Source organism: Tachypleus tridentatus, chromosome 10 (assembly GCF_004210375.1).
Source record: "Tachypleus tridentatus isolate NWPU-2018 chromosome 10, ASM421037v1, whole genome shotgun sequence".
In the NCBI taxonomy this organism is placed as follows: domain Eukaryota; kingdom Metazoa; phylum Arthropoda; class Merostomata; order Xiphosura; family Limulidae; genus Tachypleus; species Tachypleus tridentatus.
Window position 1 is genome coordinate 174400683 of NC_134834.1, and position 16132 is coordinate 174416814.

The 16132-nt window shown below is 30.4% G+C and overlaps 1 protein-coding gene across 1 annotated transcript; it reads left to right on the forward strand.

Moving 5' to 3' along the window:
* The first annotated feature begins 54 nt into the window (after positions 1-54).
* Positions 55-15512, forward strand: LOC143230960 (homocysteine-responsive endoplasmic reticulum-resident ubiquitin-like domain member 2 protein). Its single transcript, XM_076465319.1, has 9 exons — positions 55-378; positions 2019-2185; positions 3132-3209; positions 4016-4090; positions 7094-7221; positions 7368-7484; positions 8440-8736; positions 10457-10595; positions 12030-15512. Exons 2-9 carry the CDS (start codon positions 2060-2062, stop codon positions 12156-12158), a joined length of 1089 nt encoding a protein of 362 aa, XP_076321434.1. The 5' UTR covers positions 55-378; positions 2019-2059; the 3' UTR covers positions 12159-15512.
* Positions 15513-16132: the final 620 nt, after the last annotated feature.

Genomic DNA, 16132 nt, shown 5'->3' on the forward strand with positions numbered 1-16132 from the left:
ACACATTTAAGACCACCAGGATATGTATTAGCCAATCACGAAACGACAAATATCGTACCTGTGGCGAAAGCCACGTAGATGACGTAATACGTAATCTGTTTATATCAAAATGCACGTAATGAAGAACGCATAGTTTACAAGTCAATAGAACGGTTATTATATGAGAAAATTAGCGATTGTTGTAGTAGTTTGTTAGTACGTTAAAAATTATATATTTGTTGATAGTTTGTTATTGTTAGGCAATTTTGAATTCAAAATATATATTTTAACGGATAGCAATACAAGAAAAAAATAACTTCTCCAAATAGTTATTTTTTTCGGGATTTGTAAGCCGTGACAGAAGGTTCCGTGTTGTGCTAGCACCTTACTTTGTTGACTGTGAGTGAATATTTGTTATACTAATTTATGTGACAAAACTTATTTTCATCATATTATTCATCATAGCCTCATAACTGAAGCTTGAATGATTGGTATTTAAAATGTGTGTTACTTTACAATGCATAAAAATATCAATTTGGATATTTTGCTTCGTGTAAGATATAATTATAGGTACTCTGTAATTCTGAATTTGTTGATAAAAAAAAAACATTAATTTTATGTAATAGCGGTTAAAAATTACTTTTGATTTAATAGAATTGTAGTTATTTTTTTTAAATTGGCTGAGGTTTTATCTTAATTTATATTTCATCAAAGCACGCTACTTGCATAGGTCAAACCAAAAAATATACCTTTACCTTATAATGAAATATAGTGATTAGAATGCACTGTTTGATCAGCTGAGCATTCTTATTATTAATATTTATGGTTATAAACTAAATAAAATCTTCTAAGGTTTAACTGTCTCTGAAGTCTTGTATTAGTCCAAAATCCATATATGAAGCTAATAATGCAGAATGATTATAATAAAGTAAGTTCACTGTGTAATAATCATAATAATACAATAAACATGGAATTAAAATTATAACTAATAAAAACTAATAAATTAAATCGCATGTTTGAAATATGATAACTTTCTATAATAAAGTCTTAAGTCATTGTGGTGAATTTTCACAAACCAAAAAACAAGTAGTAAAAGCACCATATTCCAAAACTAAGTATATACCTACATATTATATACCATTCATATATATTAAAATCAACTTCAGTTGGCAATATGAAGCATATTCTCAATCAATTGTCTTGTAACAATGTGATTAAACAACCATCCTCACTGGTGTATGTAGTATTTTGAGTTGTTACTGTAATGTCTGAGCTATTAAGTCCTTAGGTTTATCTAATTTGTCACTACAGCTGTACAGCTAGACAAGTAAAAATGGAATTCTTGCAAAGAACATGACCATTTTTCTTTATTTGTTTGCATTTCCAACTTCTTTCTTTCCATAGGCACTTTTCAAACAATCTATGCTTTGGTAGATTTTCTTAACATTGTGAAATTCATTATTTAAACCTCTTATGGCATAGTTGATGCTTTTCTTTTTTTAAATTGAACATCATTCAACTTAAGGTATGACAAGTATGTATATTTGTTTCCATTGTGTTATTTTTCATGTTAAAATTGTACACAGCACAGTCTTGTTCAGATCATAATCATTTTAATATGGTTTAATTAAAACATTATGAATAATTCTTGATTTTTTGTTCATTGATCATTGATTTTTAACAGCAGACCTAGTGAGAGTTTATGGAAAGTGTATAGCTGTTAAAATTATTCTAAAAGATTTAATTCTTCATAATTGAAAATATTTTGAAACTGTAAAAATTAAATATTGTGTAAATATTATGAAACTGTAAAAAGTAAGTAAATTTCAGATGGTTTTTTATATATAACATTAAATATTAAAGAAGCCAATACTAGAAATATAAGAAAAGAAAGAAGACAAATAGCCATTTGGTGTAAAGTCTACAGACTTATTGAAACTATCATTTTATTTTACATCTAAATCAGTTAAATTGTCTAAAAACAAAAGTAATGTTATTGCATATCTCGTAATCAGCTTCAACCTTTTTATTTTCGAAAGGACCCAAAAGTGGAAAGACTTTGCTACTTTGTAGTTTGATCATGACTCTTTATGTAATCATTCGTGCGCCTAACCAAACGGTACCTGATCAGAAGATGGAATGTCAGTCTGATTGGACAGTTGTAGACTTAAAAGATCATATTTCTCAAGTATACCCAAATAAACCTGTAAGTTTTCCATTCTCAAAATACAGTACAGTGTGATACAGACCAAAAAAATGTTTGTATATGGTTAAATTTTTAAAAGCTTTTATTTAAATGAAACAAAAATGTTCACTGTTCAGACTTTAATTTACTTTACTTGTACATTTTGTATTTATGTTAGCTTAATTTCTTAAACAATGTTACTTTTAGTATGAATTACATTCTGTTAATGAAAATCCTGATTAAACTGGAAATACATTAGTTTATCAGATGAGATATACAGCTTGTGTTTATATTTCTTAACTTTCAAGATTATTGTCTTCATTTAAATCATACTTTTATTGAACAAATAAAAAGTTGTGGTTTTTAAACAGCAAAAGATAGTGAAGCTATAAAGCCTGTACCCACAATAAATAGTACAAGATTTGCATTAAATTTTGGATGTATTTTATCTGTAATTCTTTGAACTTGTTCAGTAACTAGCTCAGCTGACAAGTATTGGTATTGCAGAAAGATCTCCTGAGCACTGACAAATATCTGACAAAAATGCACATAAATTTCAATTCTTATTTGTATGTAATTTGAAATTTTGGTGAAATGAGTAATATAAAAAAAGGTTCTATATTTTATTATAATTTTTCCAATAATTAGAAGGATAATTTTTATACTTTTCAACATTTACTGTATTTTTTTGGCATCACATTTAAAATTGTATAATGCTAACTAAAAAAGGAGTCAGTGATCCATAATTATGATTGGAAGGGAATAGGTATTACAGCCCTCTTGTACAAATTGTTTAAGTTTATTTTTTGATTAACTTGTTTTACTACTTTTTGAAAATATTGGCATGAATAATTCATCACTAGTGCATGATATCCTTTTAGACCTAAATCTGGAAAAGCTGTTATAGTTACAAATGTAGTAAATCATTTTTCTTAACAAAGAGATTTACTTCTATTTCTTCTTCCAGAAAATTGAAGACCAAAGACTGATTTATTTTGGTCATCTACTCCAAGATCATCTGAGTATAAAGGATATCTTGAGACCTGTAAGTAAGGATTCATTTTTATTTGAGTTGCATCTTTTGAAATATGCAAGTTTTTTTGTTTTAACTGTGTAGTAGCATGCCAGGTTCAGATTTATTAAATGTGTGTATAGTACTCTTCATAAGAAACATCTGTATTTATTAGACAAAAATATATGCATAAACTATTTCTACCTAAAACCTATTATATTTAATAATTAAGAAAAACAATCACTGAACCTTTTTATTTCTTAAGAATCTTAAGAGTGTAATTTAATATTTTTAGGATGGCTGCAATAGTTTCTAAAAATAGTTTTTAGAAACCTGATCTAGTTTGTCTTGTGTATATATATATATATCAGGACATTAATTATATGTCTGTAGTTGAGCCTTCACTACGTTGTCTCCAACATGTATCGTAGTATTTATTTCTCTGTTTTTGTGTGTTTATTAATCAAAATACTCGCTTCTTGTACCTAGTTGTTGCACATGTGTGTACCTTTCATTTTCAGTAGAATACCATAACATGTTATCTGCACACTTAATACTTTAAAATGTTCTGCACATACATATTTAAAATAAATATGGTATCAACCAATTTCCTAATGTTCATTAAGTTTAACTTTTGGAACTGAAATATAAATTTATTGACTTTATTTTCATAAATTATATTGTAAAGTTAATTTTTTACAATTGCTAAAATGAAAAAAAATATCTAATTCTTGTGCCATTACTTGGCACATGAACTCTTTCAAACATTTGTTCATAATTATATTCAGTTACATGTATGTTAGTTTGTTTTGATAATGTTTTTTTTCACCCTTTTACAGGATGCCCAAACTCATGTAATCCATTTGATTTGTTCACAAAAGAATGTAGTGATTTCACAAGCACCCCAAAAAATAGTAAGTTGTTTTTTACTGATTAATATAAATATTTCAAACACATCCAGCAAATAATGCTGAAACAAACAAACACTACCTATTGCCTTTTTGTTGTTCTTGACTTCTTTAATGGGTGTATGTACCATTCATGGTGCTACAGGTATTTGGAGGGTTGCTGTTATGAAGTCTTGTGGCTTTGAGCAGTGTCTCGTGTAAGTCAGCTTGGCAAATATCAGCTGCAATGTTGAAACCCTTAGCTTCTAGCAGAGCACCAAAGTGGTCCAATAGTGTCTGGAGTTCATTATGGCCATAAGATGACAATGCTTCCTTGCTTTTAGGCCAGTTGCTTGGTTCAAAAATTTGAAAGGCACCAATAAAATCCTTATCAAATTCTTCAAATCTCTTATTCTGATATGTGACAATTTTATCTATGAAGATGACCGTTTTTTCAGCCACAGATTGAGCAGTTGTCTCTTTTGTGACACTTTTTGAGCCTCTGGCCCTTGTCTGACCACTAATAGCAAACATCTTTCCTCTAAGTAACCACTTGCCAGTTTGTTCACATGTTGTGAGCTCTTTAACAATTTTCTGGGATCTCTCAACATCATTCAGATTGCCCAGCTTCTCTTTGCAAACAGCGAGTTTGTCAGAAACAACGTTCACAGTAGCAGAATTGTCTTTCATTTTGAGACTTAAGAGATGTCAAAACAGGCAGAACTGTCAAGAGTATGTCCATGTACAGGATGAATTTAAGTACTTGTCAAAGTACTGTATAATCCTTCAGCTTTCTGTCCATGTTCCCCTTTGTCATGCAGCTTTACTTGATACAAATGCTCTGCTAAAGCTGACTCCTGAGAAACTGACTCCCGAGCACACTCTTTGTAGGCCACCCACCGGGTTCCTGTCCCTTTTGTTGGCTTTACCAGTTTCTTTGAGGCCAGCCCAGTTCTGTGGCGAATTGTTATAAAACTTCCATAGGTTTTCTAAAAAGGTTTGGATAGTATCAAGGTAAGGGATTTCCTTGTTGGTCTTCTTAATTGCAAGTTCCAATCTGTGACTAACACAGTGGATCCCTATCAAATAAGTTTTTTGCACCTTCAATCTGTTAACAAGTCCTTTATTTGTGCCGGAATTGACAGCTGCCCCATCAGCTGTTAGGCATACAGTTGATTCAAGCCAGTCGGGAAACTTGCCATATATGGACAATGTTGCAAGTACAAAAAATTAGTACCCAATATTAATTACTTTCTGTGAAAAAACAAAATGTAAATTTGTACTTTGGAAAATTCAATTGCTCCATTATCTATCACACTATTTGTGTTAGATTAAGCTTCAATTCCCTCAGTGGTAAATACATGGTTCTTCTTGGTTTAAATCAATTGAAAAATGCTTGAGTTTTCACTGATGTATATTAATAATGGAATTACTATGTTAACCTGAATTAAAACACAAATGTACATGAAATATTGTCCATTTTAATTTTTCTTAATTAGGAATTCAGGATAAATCCAGAAAATTCCAATCTCAGGTAATTAAGATACCTTTTACCTGAACTACGTATCTGTAGCAAGTATTCAGAATCAGCCTTCTCAACTGACTGCAGACACAGGAAGTGGGTTACTGGGTAACAGTCAATGTCCAAGTATCTTACATATACTATCTCCTGCTCAATGTTGGCAGTGTCTGTTGAGCCGTCAGTCATAATGCCAAAGAATAATGAGGTGTGCAGACGAAATCTGACATTAATTGTAATTGTTTCTGCAATATACTTCGTAAAGGTAACTGCTTGTTTGTTATTGGCATAATGTTCTGTTAAGTTCATACCAAAGTTGTGCTCCTACAGCAACAGAAACTCTTGAAAATCGCTGAATGGTTTGGTATTCAAAGCCATATAAAGGGCAGTCCTGAACAGCAGAGGCAAACAATCTTTCTCAGTCTGGTTAAGTTTGCTCAATTCTTTCATCACGGGAGTTAAATCAGCTGTTTCTTTTGCTGTCTTAGCTTGACAACTTAGACTGTGGGCATGACTGTTTTCATGCTCCTTAACAGCACTTGCTCTCAGGTTGGAGGATCTTGTGAAGGTGTTCTTCTGCCTTACACTATCATATTCCTGACAAATTAAGCAAAACATCAGTCCGGTAGCATTATTATACTCCAGCCATGGTCGGCCTCTATTCCGTTCATCCTGGAAACGATGAGTAGGCTTAGTGCCATTACTAGTGGTAATAGTTTTTTGCTTTAACACTTGGGCTTGGATCAACAAGCTTGAGTTTTTCACCCGGGGTAATTTCTACAGTTGAAAAAGTAAATAGTAATTATCTGTGTATTTCTCTAGAATGATCAAATAGCTATTAACTAACACTATTTTAAGTTTTCTCACTGTTAATTAATGATCTAATATATTGACTTGTGATTAACGTAGCAACATAACATTCAGAAGAAACTAACCTCATGTAAATAAAATATTGTATACTATGGGTGGCTAAAAAACACAAAACAATGAGTAAAGAAATTTCATACATTTGTCTCGCACCTACCAAATTCGTAACCTTGAAAATAAGTCAATTAATATTAATAGCACAAGTGATAAACAAATGCAGTTACAATGTGATAAAATTTGAAAATACAAATGAATCACCAACATTGCTAAGGGAAAATAATTTATGGTTTCAGCCAAACAATTTTGAGACCTAGAGTAAAAAAGGTATATTAATTTGACTTAATTAATGAAGATTGAAAAGAACCGTGTCTAATCGTACTTTTTTACAAATTGAATGGTTATTTTCATAAAGTGTTGGTTGCATAATTCATTTTCTCTTATTGTGTTTAACCATTTATTTATATTTTTCTGCAGAATGTGTTGTATTTTGTGACAAATATTTGTTGTCTCCTGGTATTTCTAGATTTGTTTACTACTTTCTAGAAATACATATTGTTGGACTAAAATATATGTATATTTAAAAATATAATTACTTAGGTTTTTATTGTTTTAAATATACAATAAATCATGCTTTACTGTTGCAGACTACAACATCCTCTCAGCCTCTATCTAATAGTTCATCTACATCTGGCAATTCAAACACAGGTGGTCTGAATGATTTACCATGGACTGATGGCCTTCACCAGAGGTTCATGCCACATGTTTCTAGAAGGTTTGTAACTGTACAGTCCACGTGTATATTTTTTGTTTTCGTACTTATCAACAAAGTACTTCCAGATCGTAATGGGCAGATAAATTAAATATTATTCAAAGTTAATGTTTAGGTGGTGCTGATTCATATTCTTGTTCCATTTTCAGCGTGTATAGTTCCCCCACTACTTTTCAGTCAGTTTCCATGAGTCCAGAGCAGGCATACCACCACTTTATTACCATGCATAACATTTATGCTCAATACATGGCCCAATACTTTCAAAAGTAAGTATGATACTTGTTAATTTGTAGTTGAATTGAAACACATTGATATGAAATAAAATAACAATATTAGAAAAACAATTTTTAGGGTTTTTTAATATTGAAGCAGGTTTTGATGTTCTGTAAACAAAGTTAAACTAGCTTGACTTGTAAGCCCAGTCATTTAATATCATTTCAATGATGTGCATTTTTTTCCTTTTTCAGAAGATACTATTAATATGTAAATTAGTAAAGGTACAAGTTGTTAAAATCTCATTTGTTGTATTTTGGCTTTCTAAGCTTTTAACAAAAGTAATTTTCATCCTTCTCAATATAATGGTTGTTTTGCTACAATCTGTACAAATGGGGAAAAAAAATTATTTAATTTTGGCAAAGTTCATTGCCAAGAATGTATGAAAATTACATATTCTGAATATAAAAGTTGTCATTTGATTCATTGCATAATGTCACCTCATCTTGAATTTTATCTTATAGTTGCATGCTTGTATGTGTGTATTTTCATAGTTTCAGTTATTTTATACAATTCTTCAAGGTACAAAGTACCAAAAAATTGTATGTTGTTTCCTTATAATTTAAAACCTGAAAATTAATTCATGGAAATAAAAACCTCCAGTTTTTTGATAGTGTTATTTGCTGTAATATTTTGATAAATGTTTGAGTCTGGATTTCGTGAAAGACATAAATCTTCTTACCACTCCAATTTGACATGAAAGTGCAACTTGATCTGTCAGGAATAATTTTACCCTGATTTTATCTTATACTTCTTTTGTGCTATATTAGTTTGTATAGGTAACAGATACAACATTTAATAATGTTAGTTCTTTTTTTACATTTTGATAAAACAGAATGGTAAAAAAAAATTATGTGGAAAAGAATCTAAATAAGTTTTTCTTGTATATGACCAGAACATTTTTTCTAAATTCATCAAACTAATTATTTAACAATTGCTTCACTTTAGTGTTCAAGCAAGTTCAAGGACTGAGTCACAATGGGCTTCTTCCTTTCACGAAGCCCCAGTAAACATGGGAATAGTTGAACAGAACACTGGCCAACAGTTGCCTCTTGCTGAAAACATGGGAATGAATGGCCAGGCTAGGCAGGTGTTTGGAGAACAAGAAGAGCAGTTGGTTCGTAGAGACTGGCTGGATTATTTTTACATTTTTAGCCGTGCCTTTATACTTTTCAGTTTTGTGTTCTTCTATTCTTCTGTGCAGCGATTCTTTATTGTGGCTCTACTTGGAGTGATAATGTTTTTGTAAGTATGAATTCATTTTTACAATAAAAACATTTAATAGTCTGCTTAATCATTATTGTATCAATAAATTCTACTTAATTGAAGACAACTTTCCTATGCAGTTATCAGCAACTTCTGATCAAAGCAAGATATTTGCATGGATAAGAACCAAAGAGTAACTTTAATAATGTAGCTAATTTAATTCTGATATCCTCTGTTATATTGACGTGATGTAGCTGTTGTGTTTATTGTTTGTTTAATAGCATAGCAACAAAACTGCTAGATAAAAGTTTGAAACACCAGAAAAAATTTTATATGGATTACTTAGTTTTTATACAATATCATTATTTTTATATATGATACTTGTACGTTGTAAGGAACAATTTGAATGTATGTAAAATTTTCCTTTAAGGTTTTTCTTATAAACCTGTGTATTTTGTTTTCGATTCAAGAAACATTTCACTGCATTTATGGTAACTGACATGTAATAAGATTTTTTTTTTTTCTGCCATAGGAAAATTATTACCATGACAACTTTTTAAAATTGCTAATCAGAATGTTTGAGTTACTGTGATAAATTTTAAACTTATTTCACATTCATTTGTATAGAAAAATAGCATTCATTAAATGTTTTTAGTTGCTAATTATTTGTCAAAGCTGAGATAAGGTAATAACCTCACACCGTAACTAAAATTGAAAAACAGTAATTGGCTAAAACAGGCAAAACTACACTTGAAGTTACAAGGTTCAAATTAGTGAAATGTTGCTCAAATCAATTTTGTCTTTTGTCTAAAGAGGCTATGAATTCTGTATTATGCTTCAAACAATTTACAGAGCTTGCAAGCACTATACTGTTTTTAATGGGAGAATGTTAACTTATTTCTTATATTAAGTAAATAAAACTAGTGCACTGAGTATAGTTGAAAACTGAAGTGTTTTTATTTGTTTTTTTTTTCAGGATGTGTGTGTCAGAATAAAATAAATTATTTTCTGTAATTTTGTTTTATTCAGTTGTGCAGTTTTCATCTTGGGGCAGGATGCACCCATCCAATCATGAAATGGTTAAAATGAATTTAGGCACTATGTATACTGGGTCTCTATGAACTACTAAATGACATGTCAAAACCAAAAAAAACAGCAGGAAAATTTGAAAAAAAAACAAAGTTTTGTCTGAGCTGAAATACTAATATAACTCAATGTATAGATTATAAAAAATAATAACTCATTAATTGGTCAGTTGGCATCCCTTGCTTTTATTGGTATATTTTTAGTTATTATCCTAATAAATGTATCAGCTTATTATTGGTATTAGATCTAGACTTATTGTAAATTAAATTTTTATGAAATGCATAATTGGCTATACATTTTATGTTGTTCATTTGTTAAATACAAGTGCAATATTGTAAAGAGGAAATATTTATAATGCAAAAAGTTTATTAACAGTGTTTAATGTTTCTTAAACAGTCACCAAAATCTTTTGAGCTAAGATTAATTAACCAGAGAAGAGTTAAGTATAGTCTTGAAGTTTTTATTGGTAGGTCAATAACCTTCAAGGAAAATACGAGTTGAATGACTTCAGTTGAAAGAAGAATATATTGTATATACTACAAAAAATTATCTGCTGTCATATTAAGTTAAGAACAATACAATTTGAGCTGTTGTTCTTAACTTGTAGTTTTTCTACATAGCTATCACCATTTGAAACAAACTATAAATCATAGAAGTTTCTTGCTCTTTACAGATACAGAAGAGGGTTGTTCAACCAGAGAAGACCAGCCAATAATCCCAGAGAAGTGAATATGGACCCTGGAGCAGGATACCCAGATCGTGTACATCAACGAGCAACACGTGATATATCTGTACAGAATGAACATGAAGAGGTAGGGCAGTGTAATATATTTGTCATATCTCTTGTAATAGTTTTGTGTAGAGATAGCTTGTTCCCTTGTTCTATCAAAAAAACTATCATCAAATTTCACAGAATGCCCTTGTGAAATATTTTGTATAAACCACTGCTTATGTACTCTGCATCCTACCAACTAAGTGTAAAATTACTGTTAATTCCAATCCATTCCAGTCAGATTCATCAGTGCAAAATAAAGGTGTAAATCTAAACGTTTTCCATCAGTTTTTTAATTCGTAATCAAGAATTATATATTTTACTTTAGTCACTGTATAGCATCTGTTAGCCTCAACGAGTAAACTTGTTTTGTATATTTCTTAAAAACATGAAATGTAATTTATAAGTTACAAACTGTATAGACAGTTTACAATATGCCATTGTAACTAATAACTGAATCTTTTAATAGTTTCTGTTTAGTGATGATAATTATATTTCAGTCTTTTACATTGCTTCAAAGATGACCCTGCTTTGTGCATGTTAGTATTTGTATCATTAGGTCAAACTTTCCATGAAATAGCTTGGAAGATGGATTCAATACTGGGATAACCACATAGGATAATACACTGTCTCTGTTAGTCATTATATTAGCATTGCATACTGTTTTCTTTATTCAAGGAATCCTTGTTAAATTAAGCAAAGCCATATGGGTTTCATATGCAAGTTTTTTTAGAATGACATAGATAAAAAAATAAAATAATTTTGTAACAATTAAATTAGGAATTGAAGAAACATTTTCAGTATTTCTATATTTTCAAAATAACTCTGAACTCTTAAAAAAAAAAAAAAAAAAAATTGAAGCAGACAAAGATGAAACCTTACACCTAATATATACATTACAATGACATAGAAATGAGATTCCTCCAGGACCCTACATATGTGTGTCCTAAGACAGACACGGGTGAAGCAATTTCTTAATGTTTTTTTATTTTTGATCAAATATCTTTATTTTGTAAAACAGTTTCATTGGTTATCTTGCATAGTGCAGTCTGTGCATATTAAAAATGTTGTTATTACTGGTTGAGATTTAATTAACTGACACAATGAGAAAAATGACTAATAGTCAGTGTGACATAATTTTGATCATTTGTTTTCATCACATATTAAATAACAAAACCAAGTATATTTTTCTTACAGTTTTAAAATCCATAATAAAGGAGCATGTTCAATTATTTAATTCTAATGTCTTTGAAACGGGTGTGAAACCTTATTTTATCCATCTTATAATACTGTTCCAAACTTGTCTGGCCATATAAAATAGTGATAAATATTTACAAATTTTGAATAAAATGTAAGACCCAGAATATTAAAGTATAATAAAAACTTCTTTAAACACAACTTAGAATAATAAATTTTTGGATTATGTAGCAGTTGGTGTGATATTTTAAAGAAATGTTCCTTTATTTCTGTCTAGATCACTACAGAGCAAAGTTTGGAATCAAACCAGCGATTATATTCTCCATTAGCTACAGCTGCGACATTCATCTCAACTTTCTTTTCATCTATGATACCAGATCAACCTCCTCCTGTTAATGTTAATTAGAAATTTTCTTTAACTTCTAATTGCAGTGTATTTTTAAAAAAACAGAAAATGGTATGTACGACTCTTGTCTCTAGAAAATAATTAGATGGAGAGAAATGTAGAATATTTTGGAAAGTAATTTCAAAACACCTCAACATGGTAAAAAATTTTTGTACTGAACCAGTTGCTGTTTTCCATATTATTTAAGGATATATATGTAAATAAAATATGTATGTGTTTGCAATGCATAAGATTGATATTTATATTTAAGCAAATCTAGGTTCTTTGTTGCTGTTGTTACTTTATTAACATGTTTTGTAGATCAGTATATTTTATGAACACAAAACAGAATATTGAGTTTTAGTCACTTTTTTCAAGTAAAGTAATGTACACTAGATTGTATTTTTGAAAGAAGTTTGTAGTTTCAGTTTGGTTAATTTTTCCATTAAAAACTACAAACAATATGTTGAACTGGTCTCATTACAACTATAATAACACAAGTCTGGTTTGTGACTTCATTTAATGTAAAAGCATGTAATGCTAGTCTGTAAAGGTTCATTTCAACAGTTTGTAACAGAGTTATAAATGTTTGTATATAGTTACTTTGTGTGTGTGTGTGTGTGTGTGTGTGTGTGTGTGTGTTTAAACCCCAATAAAACTTGCTACTTTCTTAACTGAAGCATAACCAGTTCTCTTGTACAAACATACCTCTGTATGGTAATATGTAACAAGTCTATAAAAAAAGTAACATAAAAATCTAATGAACTAAAACCAGTCCTGGTAACATTCATTAAAATAAAAAGAATGAATGAATAAATTTATAACAGTACTGGTATTTGACATGATGTTTTCAAAACTTGACTGTATTGGTCCCACATCTCTCCTGGAGCGAAATCACACTTATTCCAAGAGGTTTTATGGATTGGAAGCTATTTCCTTTCAAAATGTGTTTTGAAACTATCATTGATATAAGTAATTTGAGGACTCTGCAACAGAACCCTGGTCTGACTTTAAATCATAATATAGTGTAGCTGTTACCTCTCTCTCTTGCCTAGTGACCTGGAAACATCCAGCCAGGCTTACAAAATTTGAATTAAATTTATTTATCTGTACATTTTATATTTCCTTTGCTATGCAAGTTGTCTTAATTTACCTAAATATCACAACATTTAAATCTATCTTGAAGGAAAAATAACTAGATGCCTATCCTTTATTTCCACTGTATCTAGACAGAACCTACACGTGTTCATTCTTAGTTTAGTTTTGAAGGTATCATAACAGAACAAGTTAATTTATTGTTACCACAATTATCAGTAAAGAATGTATTATTTATAAATATAATAGGCCTACTATTAATATCATTCTAACATGACCAAAAAACCCTTGCAACATAGTTGAAAAATATCAAATATTTCCTTTAGAAAGGTAATACTTTACTTGTTTCAAATTTTCAAGCTTCAGTTGGTAGTGAGTGTGTTTTTCTAGTGCACAGATAACCAGTTTTGAAATAAGTTAACCTTACTTTTATGTAGTTTTTTCATGGATTGTCAAAGGTTTTCATCTTTGAGTTGTTTCTTAATTCCACCAAGTAAAATTTAAATATGCTCTGCAAACATTTCTCATCAAACCTCTAGCTGTTGACCTATTCAACAAATTTATTGAATGTCACACTGTATGTTACTAGGTAAAATATTCTATGATTATTAAAAAAAAAAAAAATTGTGAATTTTGATGAATATAATTTTCTATAGCCCTTTAAACTTTTGTTGTACCTAAGATAGAACTTCAGGATAACCTGAAATTGGAATTTGTTTATATTAAAGCTATATGGCTGACAGGAAGAGAAGTCAACAAAAGGACATCATCATCTCACCAAATAGTACATTGTAGGTGCAAACATCCTACTCTATCACATAGAGAGCTATATCTGTAACCTTAATCTAACCACAGTTACATAGCTAATGAAGAACTCCCTTGCAATACAGGAAGTCCAAATGATTGAAGCTTGTTGTGAAGGTTCTGAGATCACTTGGGAAAGTGTCTACAAATTATTACCAATTAGCAGATCCGAGTTCCAGCACTCATCAATGTCACCTGCTGCCAGGATGTTGCACTGAAGAATGTCTCACCACAAGGAAAGACATTAAAACACCATGCTGAAAAAAAATCTCTTAGGGAGGAGCAAGGAGTTGCTGAAACCACTTGAGGCCAAGTAGAGCAGCATAATAAGTTTTCTATAGCGGCATGTCGTTTTCTTCAACAGGAACTCTCATATTCCTTAAAACTTTGCAATATGTGGGTACCAACATGAACAAGTTCCTCAGACATCATGGATGTCTCAGCCATGCACAAAGTGGCATGCCTATGGAAACTACATGTTTTCACTACCATACTTTGGTTACAGAGAAATGGAAAATATAATGCTACTGACATTTAAAGTAACCTGGATTGCTTTCTTAAGCACTACAGGTATGTAACCATCTAGATTTGTTGGATTTAGGAGAAGATAGTGCAATGCCTATGCTAAGCATAGGTGGTACAGCATTTTATGGAATGGGCATTTTGGATGAGTAGTATGATTAGGATGAAGACATAGGTAAGTTGTACTGGAAGTTATCTACTGGACAAGGACACCAAACGTTTTACACATAAACTGCACCACCATGAGAACTAAAGACTGTGATGATATCCTTATTCATGAAATGTGTACAAAATGAATCTATGGAGAATTGTGTCTGTAACAGCTATGTTTGAGATAGTCATGTCAAACTATTAAAAAAAACGAGAAAGAAACAACATAATTGTAGCTATCATAGTTATTCTATTTAGTGCATGAAATCTAAAGTATTTTCCTTGCATGCTCAACAAAACATGAACAGAAGACTTCAGAATTTACATACTTTCTTGCAACAGTGGTATGAATATTTTTGTATTCTGTATGTATATGTACTTCTTTCTTAAAAATGTATATTTACAAACCTAGGGCCACCTCACTTTGTCTAAATACTGTACTGTTAATTGTAGGTATCTTACCACAGACTCAGAGTTGGCTCATTGGTTTTGTGTTTTATATTATCAAACAGAGATGGGCTGGAGAGTTCCTTTAGGCTTAACCTAAGGGAATTTTCCAGTCTTGTGAAGATGTAGAAAAACCAGACTCCATCTCCCCTTGTATCTTAATGGATAACACCAGTGATATGAATGATAATGTACTCTGGGAAAATTAGCCACATCCAACCTTCTGTACAACAAAATAAACAGGGTTGATTCTCTGAACTAGCTATCAAACAAAAGATTACTGTATACATCTATCTTTCATTCTTTTTAATTAGTGAGTGTTTTACATTTTGTCAATAAAAAAAATGTTCTTGTTCACTTTGAAAATTATCCTTCACTGCATTTTTAGACATCTAAACGAAATTTATTTGAATATTTATCTTTCATTCAATTTTAAATTTTCTAGATAAAGTTCTAATAACAATTCTTATCAATTACTTTAGCAGGTATACAGACAGAATGTGGGTAACAGTAAATAGTTTCCTGTGTTTCAAAGCATTAAAACATATCTTTTGTCAGAGTAAAGATCTATCATTATCACAACAAGTTTCTCAAAGTGCATACCAAAAACAGTGTTAAACACAAGTAACCAATTTTTTTAAGTTTTCTAGACATGAATACTTACAACTAAAGTTATTTCAGTGACAATTTTACATGAAAGAAATTATTCAATGAAAGGGGTTAGTTCATGTATGATGTGTGTAACAATAAGACTCGTGTTAATCACTTGCATTTTGATAAAGAGGGATTAAGCTTGATTTTAACCAAACACTTAACAAAATCACTAATGCTGTATACTCTTTCTTTATATAGACCATTAAGAGCTTTCGTCAACTGGTAAAAAATATTTTGTTACAAGGCCAATTTATGAAAAAAAACTATTACAACAAGCTATCTATTACTTAAACAATTTCTTCAATCTAAAATATATTTTCCTA